Consider the following 15,877-nt stretch of genomic DNA (forward strand, 5'->3'; position numbering starts at 1 on the left):
CAGACCCTTGCTCTGCTCAGGCCTTTGCTGAGGTCCCTTCTCTATGCCAGGATGTTTTTCCATTTCCCACCAGCTCCAAGTGCAGCCTCTGTTCCTGCCCTGTCCATGGAGCCAGTGATGGTTTATTTCTCCTTGTCTTGCCCCAGGTTTTGCCCTGAACTTAAAGCCAGGCAGGCTTTGCTGTTCAGTATTTTTTTTTAAAGCCATTTTTTATTTTTTTCCTCAATTTATCAAAAGCTACTCAGCCACCAAACCAAACCCCCACACCATCAAAACACTGCTATGGTGTCCTTGTTCCTGTGTGACCTCCCTTCATCCCCTTAACTGACAAGTGTTCCCAGCAGTCCCAAGAGCTGGAATCCTGGGGGAAAACCCCTCATGGCCAACTGGAGATGGAATTGGGGCAGGTTAAGTGCTGGCAGAGGTGTGTGAGCTGCAGCAGGCGCTGCCACCAGGAGTCCCCATCAACCTGCCCGAAGGACACCCAGCCCTTGCCTTGGCTATGAAGGTGTGCAGTGCTTTACTTGTACAGGATCCCCAGTGCCAGCCAGCAGCAGCAGCAGTGGCAGCTCATGCTCAGGGCTTGACAGAAATTACTGACTTCTGGAGTCCCAAGTGAAGCTTTACATGATGATTTACAACAAAATAAGAGGGTTTAACTCCCCTCACCCCGAGAGCTGCTGGTTGTACCAGCTCAGAGTGAGATGCAGTTGTGCCAACTCACAGTGTGAGGCATTTGTAGCAATTTGCCAAACCAGGGTGAGATGCTCACAGGTCACTCACCTGCAGCTTTCAGGCTCCTGGATATGAGCTGCAGGTGCTGCACTGCAGGAGAGGGGGTTGAGCATGCCAGGTACTCAGAGAGGCTGGATTTCCACGTGTTCTCCCAGGCAGGCACCCAGCAAGTTTCAGTTTCTTCCTGGACTGTTACAGCCAAGACTGTTTGTGCCTCCAAGGAGTTGCAGCACCTGCTCAAGACTTTGAACCCAGGGCTTGGATCCCTGGGTTTGAAATGCCCTGTGCATGCAGAGTGCTACTGACAGTGACTGGCAAACTTCTCCCAGCAGGACCTGATGACCAAGTGGGATCAGACACTTGAATCTGAAAGCCCAGATCCTGCTTCAGATCAGCCTTGCTGTTTTTGCTCTCAGTTCCCTTCTTTCACTTTGACATTTTTTTCCACAATCTTCGAGGGGTTTTTTGAAGTGGTTTTGCGCGTTTCACACTGATGTCTTATTTTGTTGTAAGTCATCACGTAAAGCTTCACTTGTCACTCCAGAAGTCAGTAATTTCTGTCAACACCCACTTTGAATTTGCTTTTATCACCCGATTCTGTTAAAGAGTCAAGAAAAAGCCATTTTAATTCTGGCACCAGTTTCAGGGTGGGGAAAGCCAAACCAGAAAGAATGACAGTAACAACAACAGAAACCAAGTGAAAAAATCACATTATCATGGGTTATTACAATCTTTTTAACCCCAGGGATAAGAAATGCCAGGTCTGTAACAGAGAAGGCTGGATGAGCTCTTCTTGGAGCAAACACTGAAGGGATTATTTCCAGTTTCTAGATCGATTTTTCATCCAAAGGCAGCAGCAGATTGGTGTTAAACCTTCCACCTTCTGAACAGTGGAATACACCTCACAGGAGTGATGTGTGCTGGATGCTCAGGGACACTTCAACTCTCAATTATTTTTAAGGGCCATAATGCTTTATCTCTTTAATCAATATCCCTTTATCTCCCTAAACCATATCTTGTTATGTCTCTAAATGATTCACTGCTCACTAGTGTTTGATATCCTTGCCCAGCACTTTGCACAAACCATCTCTAGACACAGCTGGTGCTCATATGCCCCCCCGGCATAGTTTCTGTAACATTCCAGGAGCTTTTCTTCCCATTTTCAATCACCTCTCCTTTCCCACCCATCCTTTTGAGATGACCACTGTCTCCTTCATCTTCAGCCCAGAAAGGATCTGTTTGTTCATCACAGTCCCTCTGCATACAGCTCAGGCACTGCGAGCAGATGCCATGGGAAACTGCCCAGCCCTGCCCTGAGGGACACAGGGGCCAGCAGTGCACATGGTCAGTGGCTGATCACCCCTCCCTGGGGTTGGAAAGGGGAGTGTCCCTGTCCCTGCCAGCCTGACCCCTCCCCACTGGTGTCTCCAGGTGTGTTTCCCTCCCCACGTCTCAATTTCTGGGCTCCAGGATGAGGGAGCTGCTCTCATGGAAGAGAATCACAGAGTCATTTAGGTTGGAAAAGACCTCCAAGGCCACCAAGTCCAACCTGTGACCCATCCCCACCTTCCCAACCAGACCAGAGCACTGAATGCCACATCCAGTCATTCCCTGAACACTTCCAGGGATGGGAACTCCAGCACCTCCCTAGGCAGCCCCTTCCAAGCCTGACCACCCTGCCCACGAAGAAATTCTTGCTAAAGTCCAACTGTTTAGTGCAGGGCAGATGCCAATTTGGTAAATCTTTTCTTTTTCCTCAAAAGAAGAACTGGAGAGCCAGGCCATCACCTAGGACATGATGTGGGCACAAAGCAGGTGAATTCCTGGTGACATTGGGTGTGCCTTTCTCTGCTGTGGCTGACACCATGGGCAGCTGTGCATCCCAATCTGAGCCTGGTGCTGCACAGATTGCTTCCTCCCTCCGGGAGATAAGGATCTGTTAATAACCTGGTGGTGAGATCACAATCATGAAACGTTTCTACACCTGCTCAAAGAGCTCTGCTGGGTGAAGAATCCCAGCTTGGTGCCTCTCTTAAGGTCAGGAATTTACTCATGATTTCACTTCTGCTATTTTATATTTGCCTGAGGAACAACAACGTCAGCAGCCCCCGGAACGACCCTGCTGACTTCCACCACAAACCCCCCTGGATGTCCCCAGAACGTCAGAGGAGGGGCCTGGGCAGGGACAAGGCCAGAGCTGGGAGATCCCAGGCGCCTTGGGTTGGCATGGCCAGGCAGAGGGAGCAGCAGGACAGACGTCAGGGTCCCCCCCTGATGTCACTGCAAGGATGTGACTGGGAAGTACAGCTGGGAAAGGGCCACCCTGAACTCACCAACGCTTCTGTCTGGGCACCCCTGGCTTCCTCCAGCCACGGGGACAAACCCTCCCATGGCTCATGTCAGCCAAAGGGTGCAACAGGGGGACACAGCTGGTGTTTCCATCTCAAATTACCTAAAGTAAAACTGGTGGAAAATATGAAAAAGTCTTGAATCCAGGATGTAAGAACATCCTGTGTTGGGCTTCTCTCAGACAGCATTGCATCTCCTTAGGCAAAGCCCTGAGTTCTGATTTCCAATGTTCCCCAACGTGGCACCTGAGAACCCTCTCCTGGAGCTCTGGGATATTTCCCACCTCAGGATGTCTGTGAGACTGTGTTGAATTCCTGGACATCCCACAGGAATTCCAGTTTTACACACAGACCTGGGATGGGAAACCAGAGCTAACTTCCTTGTGATGTTCCATTGCTGAGTGAGTTGCAATTTAACGTGAGGACAATTCAGGATTACACAGTTCAATTCAGTTCAACTCAATATTTCAGTTCAAGTGGGACCAATGAGAACTGAACTAAAATCTCTCTGAGCAATTGTGGAATTTATCAGAGGCTGCATTTTCTTTGAGAAGTTTCTGGATGAAAGCTGGCACCCAGCTCCTGCTGCAGCCTGAGCAAGCAGGTCTAAATCACTGACTTCCACTCTCCTGGGTGCTGGAGGGGAGCAGAGGCACCCAGAGACTGGAATACCTGGTCATTTGATTCCTTTTATGCAGTTAATTAACTTTGGAATAACAAATAGGTTCTAGTATCACAGTGCAATGGCTTTCATGGGCACAGCTCAGGCCTGGCACTGTCTGAGTTTGGTCTGTCTGCTCACACAGGATCCCAGTTTTGTGAAAAGCAGCTCATGGGGCACCCAAGTTCAGGCAATGTGTCCAAGAGATGGAATCACTCAGGCAACAGTCTGCAAATATACCAAATCAAATTAATCAGAGATTTAATAAATGTTCTGAGAACTCCCTGGGTATAAAATCTGACTGTACAAGAAGCTTGGTGTCATACACAGACAAATTGTTTATTTTAAATATTCCTATTTTAAATATTCCCATTTTAATTATTCCCATTTTAATTATTCCCATTCTTTTTAAGAAAAACATTTTGCTTGAATGGGCTCTAACACCACAGAATTTGGCATGTACCAAAACTCTGAAGCTGAATCTTGGGACCATGTGCAGAAACCAAGCTGCAAACCACCTGCCTCTCTCACCTTTGGCTTCAGCCAGCATGGACATGGGGATGGATCCACCAGAACTCTGCCTGCTGCCTCTCCCTGGAGCAGGGTGAGCACAGAGCACCCCGAGAGGCCCCGCACATCCCAGGCAGAGCTGTGACCTCGTGTGAAGCCTCTGTTACACCCCTGGATTCCGGGTATTCTGCCAGTACCCAAGGGAAGTCTTTCATCTCAGGTCCTCCTTGGAGGAAGTGGTTATGAGATAAAGCTCTCGAGGCAGGGTACCTGCCTGCATACCTGGTGAGCAAAGGCACACAGAGCAATAAATAGCTGCAGAGATGAGAGCAGCACCTGCTGCCTGAGATAAGTGCTGGGTGAGGCGCGGAGGAGTCGGTGCCGCGCACTCAGAGAGCGCCGAGGCGAGGGAGGGTCACCTTGTGTGAGCAGAGGAAAACTGTCAGCTCTCCTGCCCCCAAAAACCCCAAAATCCTCACCCTGAGTAGCCCAGCAGACTGTTCCCTCAGCACCCCAGAATGGGTTCAGAACCACACCAGCACTGGGAAGCGTTTGGAGTCGGGTTGGGACCATATCGAGGGAGGGTCTGAAACGGGATCTGAGTCTTCAAAAAAGACCTAAAACAACCCACAGAACCCTCAAAATACCCTGAGCTTCAGCTATATTTAATTTAGGCTGGGATTCCATCCTGTGGTGCCCTGTTTTTCCACCTGGCTGCAGTAACAGCACTGACATGGCATAAGACAGAGAGGACAAGATGCCAAAGGCACAACTTCTAGAGGAGCCTGGCTCGGGAAAAAGAGTGAGTTTGTGAGGAGCTGGAGACTTTTCTATTTGAGAAACAACCCCTCTATCTGAGGGGCTCTGTTCAAGAGCAGAGCCCTCTTTGACACCCAACCAAACAAAAGTGGGTTGGACAGGTATATCCAAAAAAAAGCAAACACCAAACAAAAGCCACTGGTTTGCTCTGGGGGAAGGCATGATACTGACAAAGTGCAGAGCCTTTTGGGGAAGACAAAAATACTCAGAAAAAGAAAGGGGGGAAGTCACTGAGCTGCTGACAGTGTAGGGAGGGAGGACAAAGGGCTGTTGCTCATGAGCAGTCCTGTGCACTGAGATTTTCATCCTGAACAGCCTGCCCAAAACAGGTCTGGTAGGTGGGGTGGGATGGGATGGGATGGGATGGGATGGGATGGGATGGGATGGGATCCCCTGTTTCCTCCAGCACTGAGGGCTCCACAGATGAAGCAGGATTTGCTGGAGTGGGGAGGTAAGAAAGAGCCTTGTTCCCCTGTTTCCTTCACCACAGACCATTCCTCATGTGTCAGCCCAAAAGCAGAGCCCTCTTCACTTCCCCAAGTGTCAGTGACAGCTCCGGGTGTGCAGAGCACGCCAAGGCAGCACCTGAGCACCCCAGAGCTCAGCACAGCTCCGAGCACATGAGGAGGAGGAGGAGGAGGAGGAGGAGGAGGAGGAGGAGGAGGGTCCACTGAATGCCAGTGACATCGGGTGCCTGTGAGCTCCTCACAGGGGCGCAGGAAGTATAAAAGCAGAGTTCCCCGAGGAGGGTCCCTGGCAGGAGCAGGGGAGGCTGTGCTGCAGTGGGTGATGCTCTCGTTACCTCTGTGACTGGATCCTGCTGGAACCACACCATGGATGGGGGTGAGTACCTGGGCTGCAGCCTCGGGCTGTGCCTTCAGCTTTATCAATGATGCACAGTCCTTGTCCTGTGACGCTGGAGTGGAGCACTTCTATTAGAGTATTCAAACAGTATAAAAGACTTTCACCTTCCTCATTTTTACTATTAAAAAAAAAAAGCACAGTTCTGTTTTAGAAGCCTCAAATCACTTCAGAAACAAACACAAAAAAGAGGTTGGGAGGCAATTTTAAGAGGCCTTTTTGCTCCGAAGCGAACGGAATCTTGCATAATTCACACCTTTTCTTCTGTGTTCTTAACTTTAAAAAAATAATTTAAAGAGAGAGAGAGAGAGAACACTCTCCCTGGCAACATTTTAATTCAGTGAATCAATCAAGGAATTGGGAGAAGAAGAGCTGAGATCATTCACTAAGTCCATCCAGTCTTTTGCAAGTTGTTTCTATTTTAAAATATCTGCAGGAGCACTGGGGGCAGCAGGATGCATTGGAGATGCAGGAGGTTCTGGAGAGGGTCAGGGAGATGGATGCAAGAAGTTCTGGGGAATAAAGGAAGCTCTGGGGATGCTCCAGGGATGCAGGAAGCCCTGAGGGATGCAGGGAAAAGAGGGAGCAGGTCCCACAGGACCCTCCAGGCAGGAGCAGGGTATGAGTGAGGGAGTTTTCTTTCTCCTCTGGCAAACAATGGTTTAGGAAATTCCTGGATTTTGGAATGCCTGCATCCGAACAAACACCGAACTGGACCTGCTCACCACACCTCATTCTTCTCATTTAAACTTTTGGCCTCTGCATCATCCTGCGGGTGCTTTGTGGGCTGCTTGTTCCAAGGGGTTCAGTGTCTGGGGGCAGCTCCTGGGAAAGGTTAATCAGGACAGGGAAAAAAAAGAGTTAGTGAGAACCTGACCAGATTATGATAATGTTCCTGCTTTGGTTTTTTGTTCTACTATTGTATTTCAGAGGAATATTTTATTTTCCTGGAAGATGCACTACCATGGTGCTTTCTTTAAAACACACCTGGCTCACTTCTGCAGGAAATTTTTTACTTGCTTCTTTCTGCTTATCTTGTCTTTTGATTCACAGTTTCCTGAAAGGAGTGGAGATTCATGATTATTAACTTTCTTCTGTGATAGAGCAGTGAACACATGAAATAAGAGCATGACTGGGTTTCACTGGCTCCTCTCACTCCTGAGATTACAGTGCCTTTCCTCTGCCAGTTGTGAGGAGGGGAAGGGGGAGAACAGGCTGCTAACTGCCAATAGTCATTAGATCACTTAAATATGATTAACTTTTCTCAGAAATATCTGGTTCTTCCCCCAAAAGCCTCCTGTACTGCTGGAGAAGGGGCACCAGAAGCTGGTACATGAATAACGTGCAGAGAGCAGGTTAATTACTGCCTACACGTGCGCTGAGCCTTTGCAATTCCAGGTGGCCAAAAAACCTTCTTTCACCACGAGGGTCTGGCCAGAGCAGGTTTGCTCAGCTTTGCCAATGCTCCCTAAAGCATTCCCAAGCCTTGCTTTTCTCTTGTGCATCTCATCCCTAAAGCATTCCCAGCTCCTGCTTTGCCCTCGCGCATCCCTCGGCTGTAGCAGCAGCCGGACCCTCAGGAGCTGCCCTGCTCATTTGTGTGATCTGATTAATCACCCTCAGGGCTGTGTCTCTCTCCTCTTCCAGGCAGATGTCCTGACATCGAATATTTCCACTGTCAGAGGCCTTTTTGGGTGCACCTGGTGGGATTCACTGCTCCTGCAGCTGCTCTTATCTTGCTCGCATTCAGGAGCTGGTGCTGAGGGAGATCCAGATAAGCTGGGAGGGATCTGCCTGTCCAAATTCACCAACCCTTTGCCACAGCACAGCCTGAGCTGTGCCCCAGGTGCCCACCCCAGGCTTAAAAGCACCTGTTTCTTTCTCTTTGCTATTGAGTGAGCCAGAAGAGTTCAGCAGCTGTCAAGGGATGGATTCCCCCCTTGGGCTTAGTCTGTGAAGGAAAATTGTAAAACTGAGGGGTTCCCATCCCCTGTCATGAACAGATCCCTTCTCTCCTTCTCTCTCATGGAGCAATTCCACTTTCCAACTGTTTCCAGGTCCTTCAGGACAAGAATGGCCTCAAAGCAGCACCTCTTTCCTTCCCTCCCATGGAGTAATTCCCATTTCCATCCATTTCCAGGTCCTTCAGGACAAGAATGGCCTCAAAGCAGCTGAGACACACAGGGGGCTGCCACAGGGCTGTAGGGCCAGGCTGACTCATTGGCTGTGGTGGGGTGTTGGTGTATTTTTATAATGAGGTTTCTAGTTCAACTGGCTGCAGGGACTTTTTAGAGGGTTTTTTTTTTTTTCCTCAGTATTTTGAGGAACAAAACTTAAAAAAACTTGAAGAAAATACCCACAGCAGCCAACTGCCAGGAGGTGTAAAAAGGAAAGAAAAAGTAAAGAAATGTACCTAAACTGCCTGATAAGCTGCAGAGCAAGACTCCTGTCACAATAATTGCTTCTGCCCACTGCCCCAGGCCACAGGACAAGTTGGGGAGACACAAGTCCTGTCCAGTCTGACTGAAACCAGTGACAGAAACATGCTCAAACTGGCACACAGGGAGCAGGAGGCAGCAGGGCCTCTCTGGTTGTGCTTTTGCAAATGTGTAATCTGAGGTGGGGGCACAGAAGAGGGGCAGAAACAGCACAGGGCTTTCTTCATATTGAAAACTCATTTGACATTTAAGACAGTTGAAACAGCAACTGAAAAAGAGGAGAAAAAAGAAACTTATGATGATCTTCAAAGGAATGATATCAGCTGAACTGTTTCAGGAGTTGGTTGAGTCACATTCTCAGTCCTGTTTTTCTAGACCTTCACAGGGTGATAAGAAAACAGAGCAGAGCAAAGCAGCCCTCACCAGGGCTTGGGCTGGGACCGGTCAGGTGAAGTCAGGGCTGGACCTGGAGTTTGCAAACCAAGCCACAGAGAGATGATGGAGTGTGGTTTATGTGAGTGCTTTTCCTCCATGGAATGAGGGTGGTTCTTCTCTGCCTCTTATCCAGCAGCCACAGGGGCAATTTCCTGGTGGGGCCGAGCTACCAGCACAGGAACTCATCACCCATCCACAGGCAGCCAGGAGCACCAGCTCCAGCAGTGCCAGGGAAACCAGGCTACTCAGAAGGTGCAGCAGAAGGCTGAAGGCTGCTGTGGTGTTTGCAGGGTCAGGGACTCTGTATTCCAGGCAGAAAGGGCAGTTACAGCTTGCTTAAACCCACCCAGTGGGTCTCAGTCCTTGGGGCTTTTCGTGTATTTCCTGTATCATATGCAAAAGCCAGGGCAGCAGTTAGAGGGGGTGGCAACCACAGCAGACACCAAACCTCTTCCTGCAGTCTGGGACTGATCAAAGGGAAAGGCACTGGCTGGACAGAGCAGCCAGAACCTCACTTCACCCTCAGTCCCTGCCTTGCACTCCTGAGTCCCCCCAGGTTCCTCCTGAGTTCCCGTGGGAACCCCTCAGGTACCCCCAGGAGGGTGTGGGGAAGGTGAGGGGAGGATGAACACAACTGAGCACACAGCTGCAGGAGCATCAAAGATGAAAATAAGGGGGGAAGGTGAGACAGAGCTTCCAGGAGGCCTCAGGGGAGGTGCTCACACAGGCCTGGGGATGAGCACCATGAGTTTTCCCACGTGGCTGAGGATCTCTCTGAGCCACACATCACCCTCAGGTAGTAAAAACATCCCCACTCTCAGGTAACTCTGTCTGATATTAGTGAAGCTGTTGCAGGTGACTTAACACAAGGACTTGGTGCAGTTGCCTGTAGTGGAAGTTCATCATCCTGGTGCAGTGCAACATGAGCAGGAGCCTGGCACAAAGCTGAAACCAAGCAGAGCTGGGTCCAGCAGGCACTGAGCACAGGAATCAGCCACAATTATGAACAACCAGGCCATGAGGAGCTCTAGGAGGAGCAGGCAGCCGAAAGCCAAAGGTATCTCCTTGCTCAGCACCGCCAGAGCAGAAAACCCACAGGGAGTGAGGGGCTGCAGGGACCCCCAGTGCCTGGAGGGACATCCTGGGCCAAGGCACCCCTCAGGGAGGGACACATCTCCTCCTCACACCAGAGTGGAGCTCAGGGCTGTCTCACCGCCACCTTCCAGCTGAGCAACTTTCAGTGGCAGCTGCTTGAGGTAGATGCTGGTAGGAGCTGTAAAACCAGTGAGGAGAAAGCTTTCCCTGCCCCCTGCTCTGCTAACCACAGCAGGAAGACTGCTGGCTGAGATTGCTCTCACCACCATCATACCTGGCTCTAAATTCAGTTTTTCCTCCCAGCTGTCAACATCCTATATTTTCACATCCCACGGCAGCAGAAGCCAACTCTTGACATTTAGAGACAAGCAATAAATTTGAGCCAGTTCCAGTTCTATCTGTCCCAGGGGAGCTGAGCTCTCCTCTCCACAGCCCAGGCACCACACGGGCACAGCTGGGCCGGATTTATGGCCCTCACAGCTGGGTATTTTCACGTGGATTAAGCTGCACCCTCAGTGCTCAGACACCAGGGAAGAGGCTGCTGGCTGCCTGCAGAGAAAAATAATGGATAAAATCAAAATGGGTGCACTGTGCCTGAGTTTAGAATCCTCTCTGCCTTCACTGCATGGGGTCCTGGGCAACCTGATCTAGGTGCAGACATCCCTGCTCACTGCAGGGGGTTGAGCTGAATGACCTTTAGAGGCCCCTTCCAACCCAAACTGCTCCATGAATCCGTGAAGCCAGAGGGGCCAGACTCCTGAGGCTCCACCATGATCTGACAGTAACGCTCCTGACCCTGGGTTATCTTGCTGGCATCCTCCCCAGGCTCTGGTTTCCTCAGTGGTGAGGGTTCTGCAGGGTTCACAGTGCCATGGACAGCATTACCCACTGCTTTTTCAAAGTAACAACCATGTGGAAACCCCCAGTCAAGCCACTAACACAGCATCTCCTTCTTCCCTAGGCAAGCAGCTAAAGGTCAGCCTTGTTTTCAGCCTGCCACTCGTTTTTCAGGTAAGATGTTTTCAACAACATTGTTGAAATCCAGCTGGTTTGTGTTGTGGGTAAAGGGAGATCGCAAAAACTCAGAGCAGCCACCCACAGTCCCAGAAATGTGTGGGGACACAGCTGCTCACCCCAGGATCCAGTTGTGGGAGGTGGGAGGTGAGAGCAGAGCCCAGCTACAGAAAAACAAACAAGAGAAACAAAACCAAGCAGAGAAAAATGGTGGAAAACGCAGTGATTTTCAGATGGCCTGGGCTGTGTGAGTCTCCTGTTAGCCCCAAAATGAGCATTTCCAGGACAGACAGGAGTGCACCACATTGATTGCAGGGAGCAGATAGTTCCTGCTCCCTGCAAATTCCTGGTCAAGATGCTGGGCTCTGACCAAGCCCAGAGCTGAAAGGGATGAACCCATGGAGGAAGAGCTCAGCATCCTCCCCTGCCTGGTGCTCAGAGTGCCCTGGCCCAGCAAGGAGGACCCCAAACACCGAGCTGTGCCACGATCTGCCCCCAAACCCAGGGCCTGCTCCTGGTGCCCGAGGTCCTCTTGGCTGCAGTGGCCACCTCCCAGCCCATGGGGCTCTCTGGGACAGAGCAGAGCAGCCCCTGCTGCTTTTCCCTTTCACTGCTGGCAGCCCTGGCAGGATGTGGTGAAAGCCAAACCTGCTGAGATGGAGAGCACCGAGATGCTCTCCGATAAAGGGTGGGGGTATCCAGGGGAAACCTTTCATGTCTGTGAGATGGGGAGAAGGTTCTGGAGACTAATAAGTCACAAAAGCAGGGCACGGATACCGCAGGCTCTGCCCCACAGGTTATGGCAGTGTGGGAAGATGAAACAAGAATAATCAGAACTGAAATCGGGGGCTTGAATGAAATGCTGGCCCCACACGGAAGCAGCTTCCTGCTGCACTCACTGCATTTCCTCATGCTCTCACAGGCACCTTCGTTGATTTTTAATTCAGCTCAAGGATGTTTTATTTCTCATATTTTATCTGACAGCCGGCTGTGCACACACAGCTGGAGTGGGTCCTGGAACACTCTGGAAAGCTGCCACACATCTGAGAGCTTGCAGATGTTACTTTGGCTGAGCACGAAACGTTTCTGGTGGAATTCCCACTCGAAGCCCCCCAAAAAGCCCCAAACCTCAGATATTTATGGGAAACACTTTCAGCCACGAGGTTGTGTCAGCTCTGTTTGTGATGCTGGCATGAAACAGCACTTGGGAACTCCCTGGGACTTCTCTCCAGGCTCCTTTCCTTGCATGGCCACACAGGCAAGACAGCCCGTGTCCCAACACACTCTTCTTCTTTTTCCTGTTCTAGTTCTGTGCTGGGGAGAATGTCACTGATTACTATGACTCCAACAGCACCATCGACTACAGCATGTTTGAGTCCCTGTGTGAGAAGGAGGAGGTCCGAAACTTCCGTGCTGCCTTCCTCCCGGCCATGTACAGCCTCATCTGCCTCACAGGGCTGCTGGGGAATGGGCTGGTCATGCTCACCTACGTCTACTTCAAGAGGCTGAAGACCATGACAGACATCTACTTGCTGAACCTGGCTGTGGCAGACATCCTCTTCCTGTTGACCCTTCCCTTCTGGGCCACGAGCGCGGCTACACACTGGCTCTTTGGGAGTATTCCCTGCAAAGCTGTCTACTGCATCTGCAAAATGAGTTTCTTCAGTGGGATGCTGCTCCTCCTGTCCATCAGCATCGACAGGTACTTTGCCATTGTCCAGGCAGCCTCAGCCCATCGCCTGCGGCCCCGGATGATCTTCATCAGCAAGGTGACCTGCGCCATCATCTGGCTCCTGGCCTTCATCCTCTCCATCCCTGAGCTGGTTCACAGTGGTGTGAACAACTCAGAGAGCAGCCCCCGTTGTTCCATCATTGCTGATGACTTGCAAACCTTCAACACTGGCATCAAAGTGTCCCAAATGGTGTTTGGCTTCTTGATTCCCCTCCTGGTCATGTCTTTCTGCTACCTCATCATCATCAAAACGTTACTCCAGGCCCGCAACTTTGAGAAGAACAAAGCCATCAAGGTCATCATCGCCGTGGTCATCGTCTTCATTGTCTTCCAGCTGCCCTACAACAGTGTCATGCTGGCCAAGACCATCTCAGCCTTCAACCAGACCACCTCATGTGAGGAGAGCAAGAGGCTGGACGTGGCAGATGATGTGACCTACACCCTGGCCTGCTTCCGATGCTGCCTCAACCCGTTCCTCTACGCCTTCATCGGCGTCAAATTCCGCACCGACCTCTTCAAGCTGCTGAAGGAGCTGGGCTGCCTGAGCCAGGAGCGCCTCTGGCAGCTCACCTCGTGCCGTGACAACAAGAGGAGCTCCTTCGCCATGGAGACAGAGACAACCACCACCTTCTCCCCATGAGCCCGGCTCCAGGCACGCCTTGGTGGAGCTTGAAATGGCTTTGGACATTTTCTCTAGTCTGAACCCCTGGCAGAGCAAGATCTGTCACATTGCAGAGAAGTCGAGGGGGAAATCCAGGAGCCTCCTCCTGTTTCAAGCAGCAAGGGCTGTTGGCCAACATCCCACGAGTGGAGAGACTTTACAACAGAGCTGTCACTAACAGCAAAGCAAGGGAGAGGTGGTGAGTCTGCAATTCCTCCTGTCATTTCACCTTCAGCTTAGTCTTTCCCTGTCAAAATGAGAAATGCTCAAAATAGAACATTTACCCTAAAAGCGACAAGTACCAAGAGAAAACAGACGTTGGTGCAGCAGAACTGCCTGGGAGCATCACCCTCGCTTTGGATGTTGATTTTAACAAGACAACAGCTCTGCAACCCCACAGAAATGCCCTTGCACTGAGTCAGTCTGAGGCCAACCTGCACCCGCAGCCTCGGGCTCGATCCAACCCCAGCTGTGGAGTATCCAAGCACACGACTGCTCTGCCTTCCCCCATGAAATGTGAGACATGACCACAGCTAATGCAAAATCCATACAAACTCAAGCCATAATTTCAGTTATTTTTTATAACATTGTAGCCACACCTAGCTCTGTCAGGAAAAGTATAAATTCTACTTTACTTCTGCCTGTATCCTGTTTCTGGGCTATCACCTGCTGACCTTGAGATAAATATGAATGTGGGTTTTCTCCTCCCTTCCCAGCCCTTCTAGCAGGACTTCAGCTGCCTTTGAAGTCAGATCTGTATTTCACTCATAAGCTACTGGGGCGTGTTTTGCATCGGTGCTGTCGGCACCAACAAAGACACGGCTCGCTGAGGTTTGATCTGAGCACTGTTCCACCTCTGCCAGGGCCACAAACAGCAGATTATTGTCATGGAAAATCAGATCTTGGAGGAGCCCGGACTGTAATTCCAGTGGGTGCTTTCACAGGAAGAGAGAAGATTCCTGATGACAGATGAGCACTCTGGGAACCGCTGCCGTGGGACAGCTGAACGTCAGCTGGGAGGAGCTGCTGCACAGCCCGTGCAGCTGTCCCTGCCCTTGCCCTGTGCTCCTGCCCCTGTCCTGTGCTCTGATCCCACAGCACCCAGCTCTCCCAGAGCCACCACCAGCGTGGGGAGGTCTCAGCCTGGAGCTGCTCCCAGGGCTGCCAGGGGAGACTTGTCCACGTTCCCCTGAACACACCGAGCCATGAGCAGCGAAACACTCACCAAACAGACATTCATCCTGTTTTTCAACACATGGATCCATCAGGAGTGACACAGAGAACTCTCTGGTCCATGGGTTGGACAGCATTGCTTTAGAGAATTGAGGAATAAAATTCCAAGACAGAATTCACTGGCTGGGTGTGAGACAGCACTGCTGCCACCAAATCTAAATAAACTCCATAAACCATTTACCTCTGGTGTATGGGATTTTTGTGAAGGGCTGGGATTTGGGAAGAGAGGATTCTGCCTTGTGTTACCTATCTGTGCTCAGCTGTTGAACTCATTCTCATTTACAGTGCCCAGGTAACTGTACAAAGTGCTGCTTCTCTGTCACATGAAACAGGGGGTGACAACTGACACTGAACAGCTATTTGCCCTTGGTTTCTTTCTCATCCTTATTTGGGCAGCACACAGCTATCATGATCTTGGCCAGAGCCAGGGACACCCCCAGCACAGAGTATTTGCAGTTTTCCTCATCAGTAATAACATATTCTGTTAATGTATATTCAAGATGTAAAGCTGCTTTACACAGACAAAGTTCAATCTGTTCATGAATGTACCCCAAGAACACTCTGCTTCCATGGAACCTTTTCATGCAGAACCATTCACCTCATCCCAGCCAGGAAACTGCTCCACCAGCACATGGATCTGTATTTGTGTCCTGTAGGTAAAAGCCATTCCCCTCCTGCAAATGGAGAAGTCTTCAGGTCCTTACAGACCAGATGAATTCCAACTAGGATCACCCACAGCTGCTTCCAGAGAGGAGATGCAGAGGCACCCTCTGGGACAGCTGCAGCTGTGCCTCAGTGAGGCAGGGCTGATGTCAGAGTGCCTGGCTTTCCCTGGTTAAATTTAACAGACAGAACAAATTTGCATCTAATTTAGATGAGTCATGTTAACGTTGGCCTAAGATCCCAACCTGAAGTGTCTAAAAACTGACTGTATTTTGCTGCTTGAGAAAAATAAATTATAATGATTTAAGCAAAATACTTCTGGTTTTCCATTGCATTTTCTCCATCCTTATCCAGTCCTTGTCAATCCTTCTGTCCTCTCAGGAGTTGTTTGATCAGCTCAGCTTCATAGCAGTGCTGCCCTGCAGGAAAGAGAACATGGAAAATAAACCAAATAGAAAAATGTTGGTTTACTTCATCTGCTGATGGATTATAAAAGAAAAAAGTCAGCAGCACATTAAAGAGATTTTATTTTAACTATGAACCCACCTGTCTTGATGCTGCTCCTCAGCTGGATGTGCCTAATGGCCACTCACCAACCTTTAAGTGAAAATTCTTTGAGCTCTAGCATTTTGCTGTTCACATTTTATTAAAATTCAGTAATAAACCACTATG

General features: G+C 50.2%; 1 protein-coding gene across 1 annotated transcript; it reads left to right on the forward strand.

The window, feature by feature from the left end:
- The first annotated feature begins 5,761 nt into the window (after positions 1-5,761).
- CCR7 (C-C motif chemokine receptor 7) lies at positions 5,762-15,518 on the forward strand. Its single transcript, XM_071450596.1, has 3 exons — positions 5,762-5,916; positions 10,864-10,913; positions 12,224-15,518. Exons 1-3 carry the CDS (start codon positions 5,907-5,909, stop codon positions 13,286-13,288), a joined length of 1,125 nt encoding a protein of 374 aa, XP_071306697.1. The 5' UTR covers positions 5,762-5,906; the 3' UTR covers positions 13,289-15,518.
- The last annotated feature ends 359 nt before the right edge of the window (positions 15,519-15,877 follow it).

This window comes from Agelaius tricolor, unplaced genomic scaffold (assembly GCF_023055355.1).
Source record: "Agelaius tricolor isolate 1412-34295 unplaced genomic scaffold, bAgeTri1.0.p SCAF_31, whole genome shotgun sequence".
Lineage (NCBI taxonomy): Eukaryota > Metazoa > Chordata > Aves > Passeriformes > Icteridae > Agelaius > Agelaius tricolor.

What these genes read in the sequence shown, in the direction of transcription:
- CCR7 (XM_071450596.1), top strand. An exon ending in GCCTGCCACTCGTTTTTCAG is followed by an intron (nt 10,914 to 12,223) that starts GTAAGATGTTTT and finishes TTCCTGTTCTAG; the next exon opens with TTCTGTGCTGGGGAGAATGT.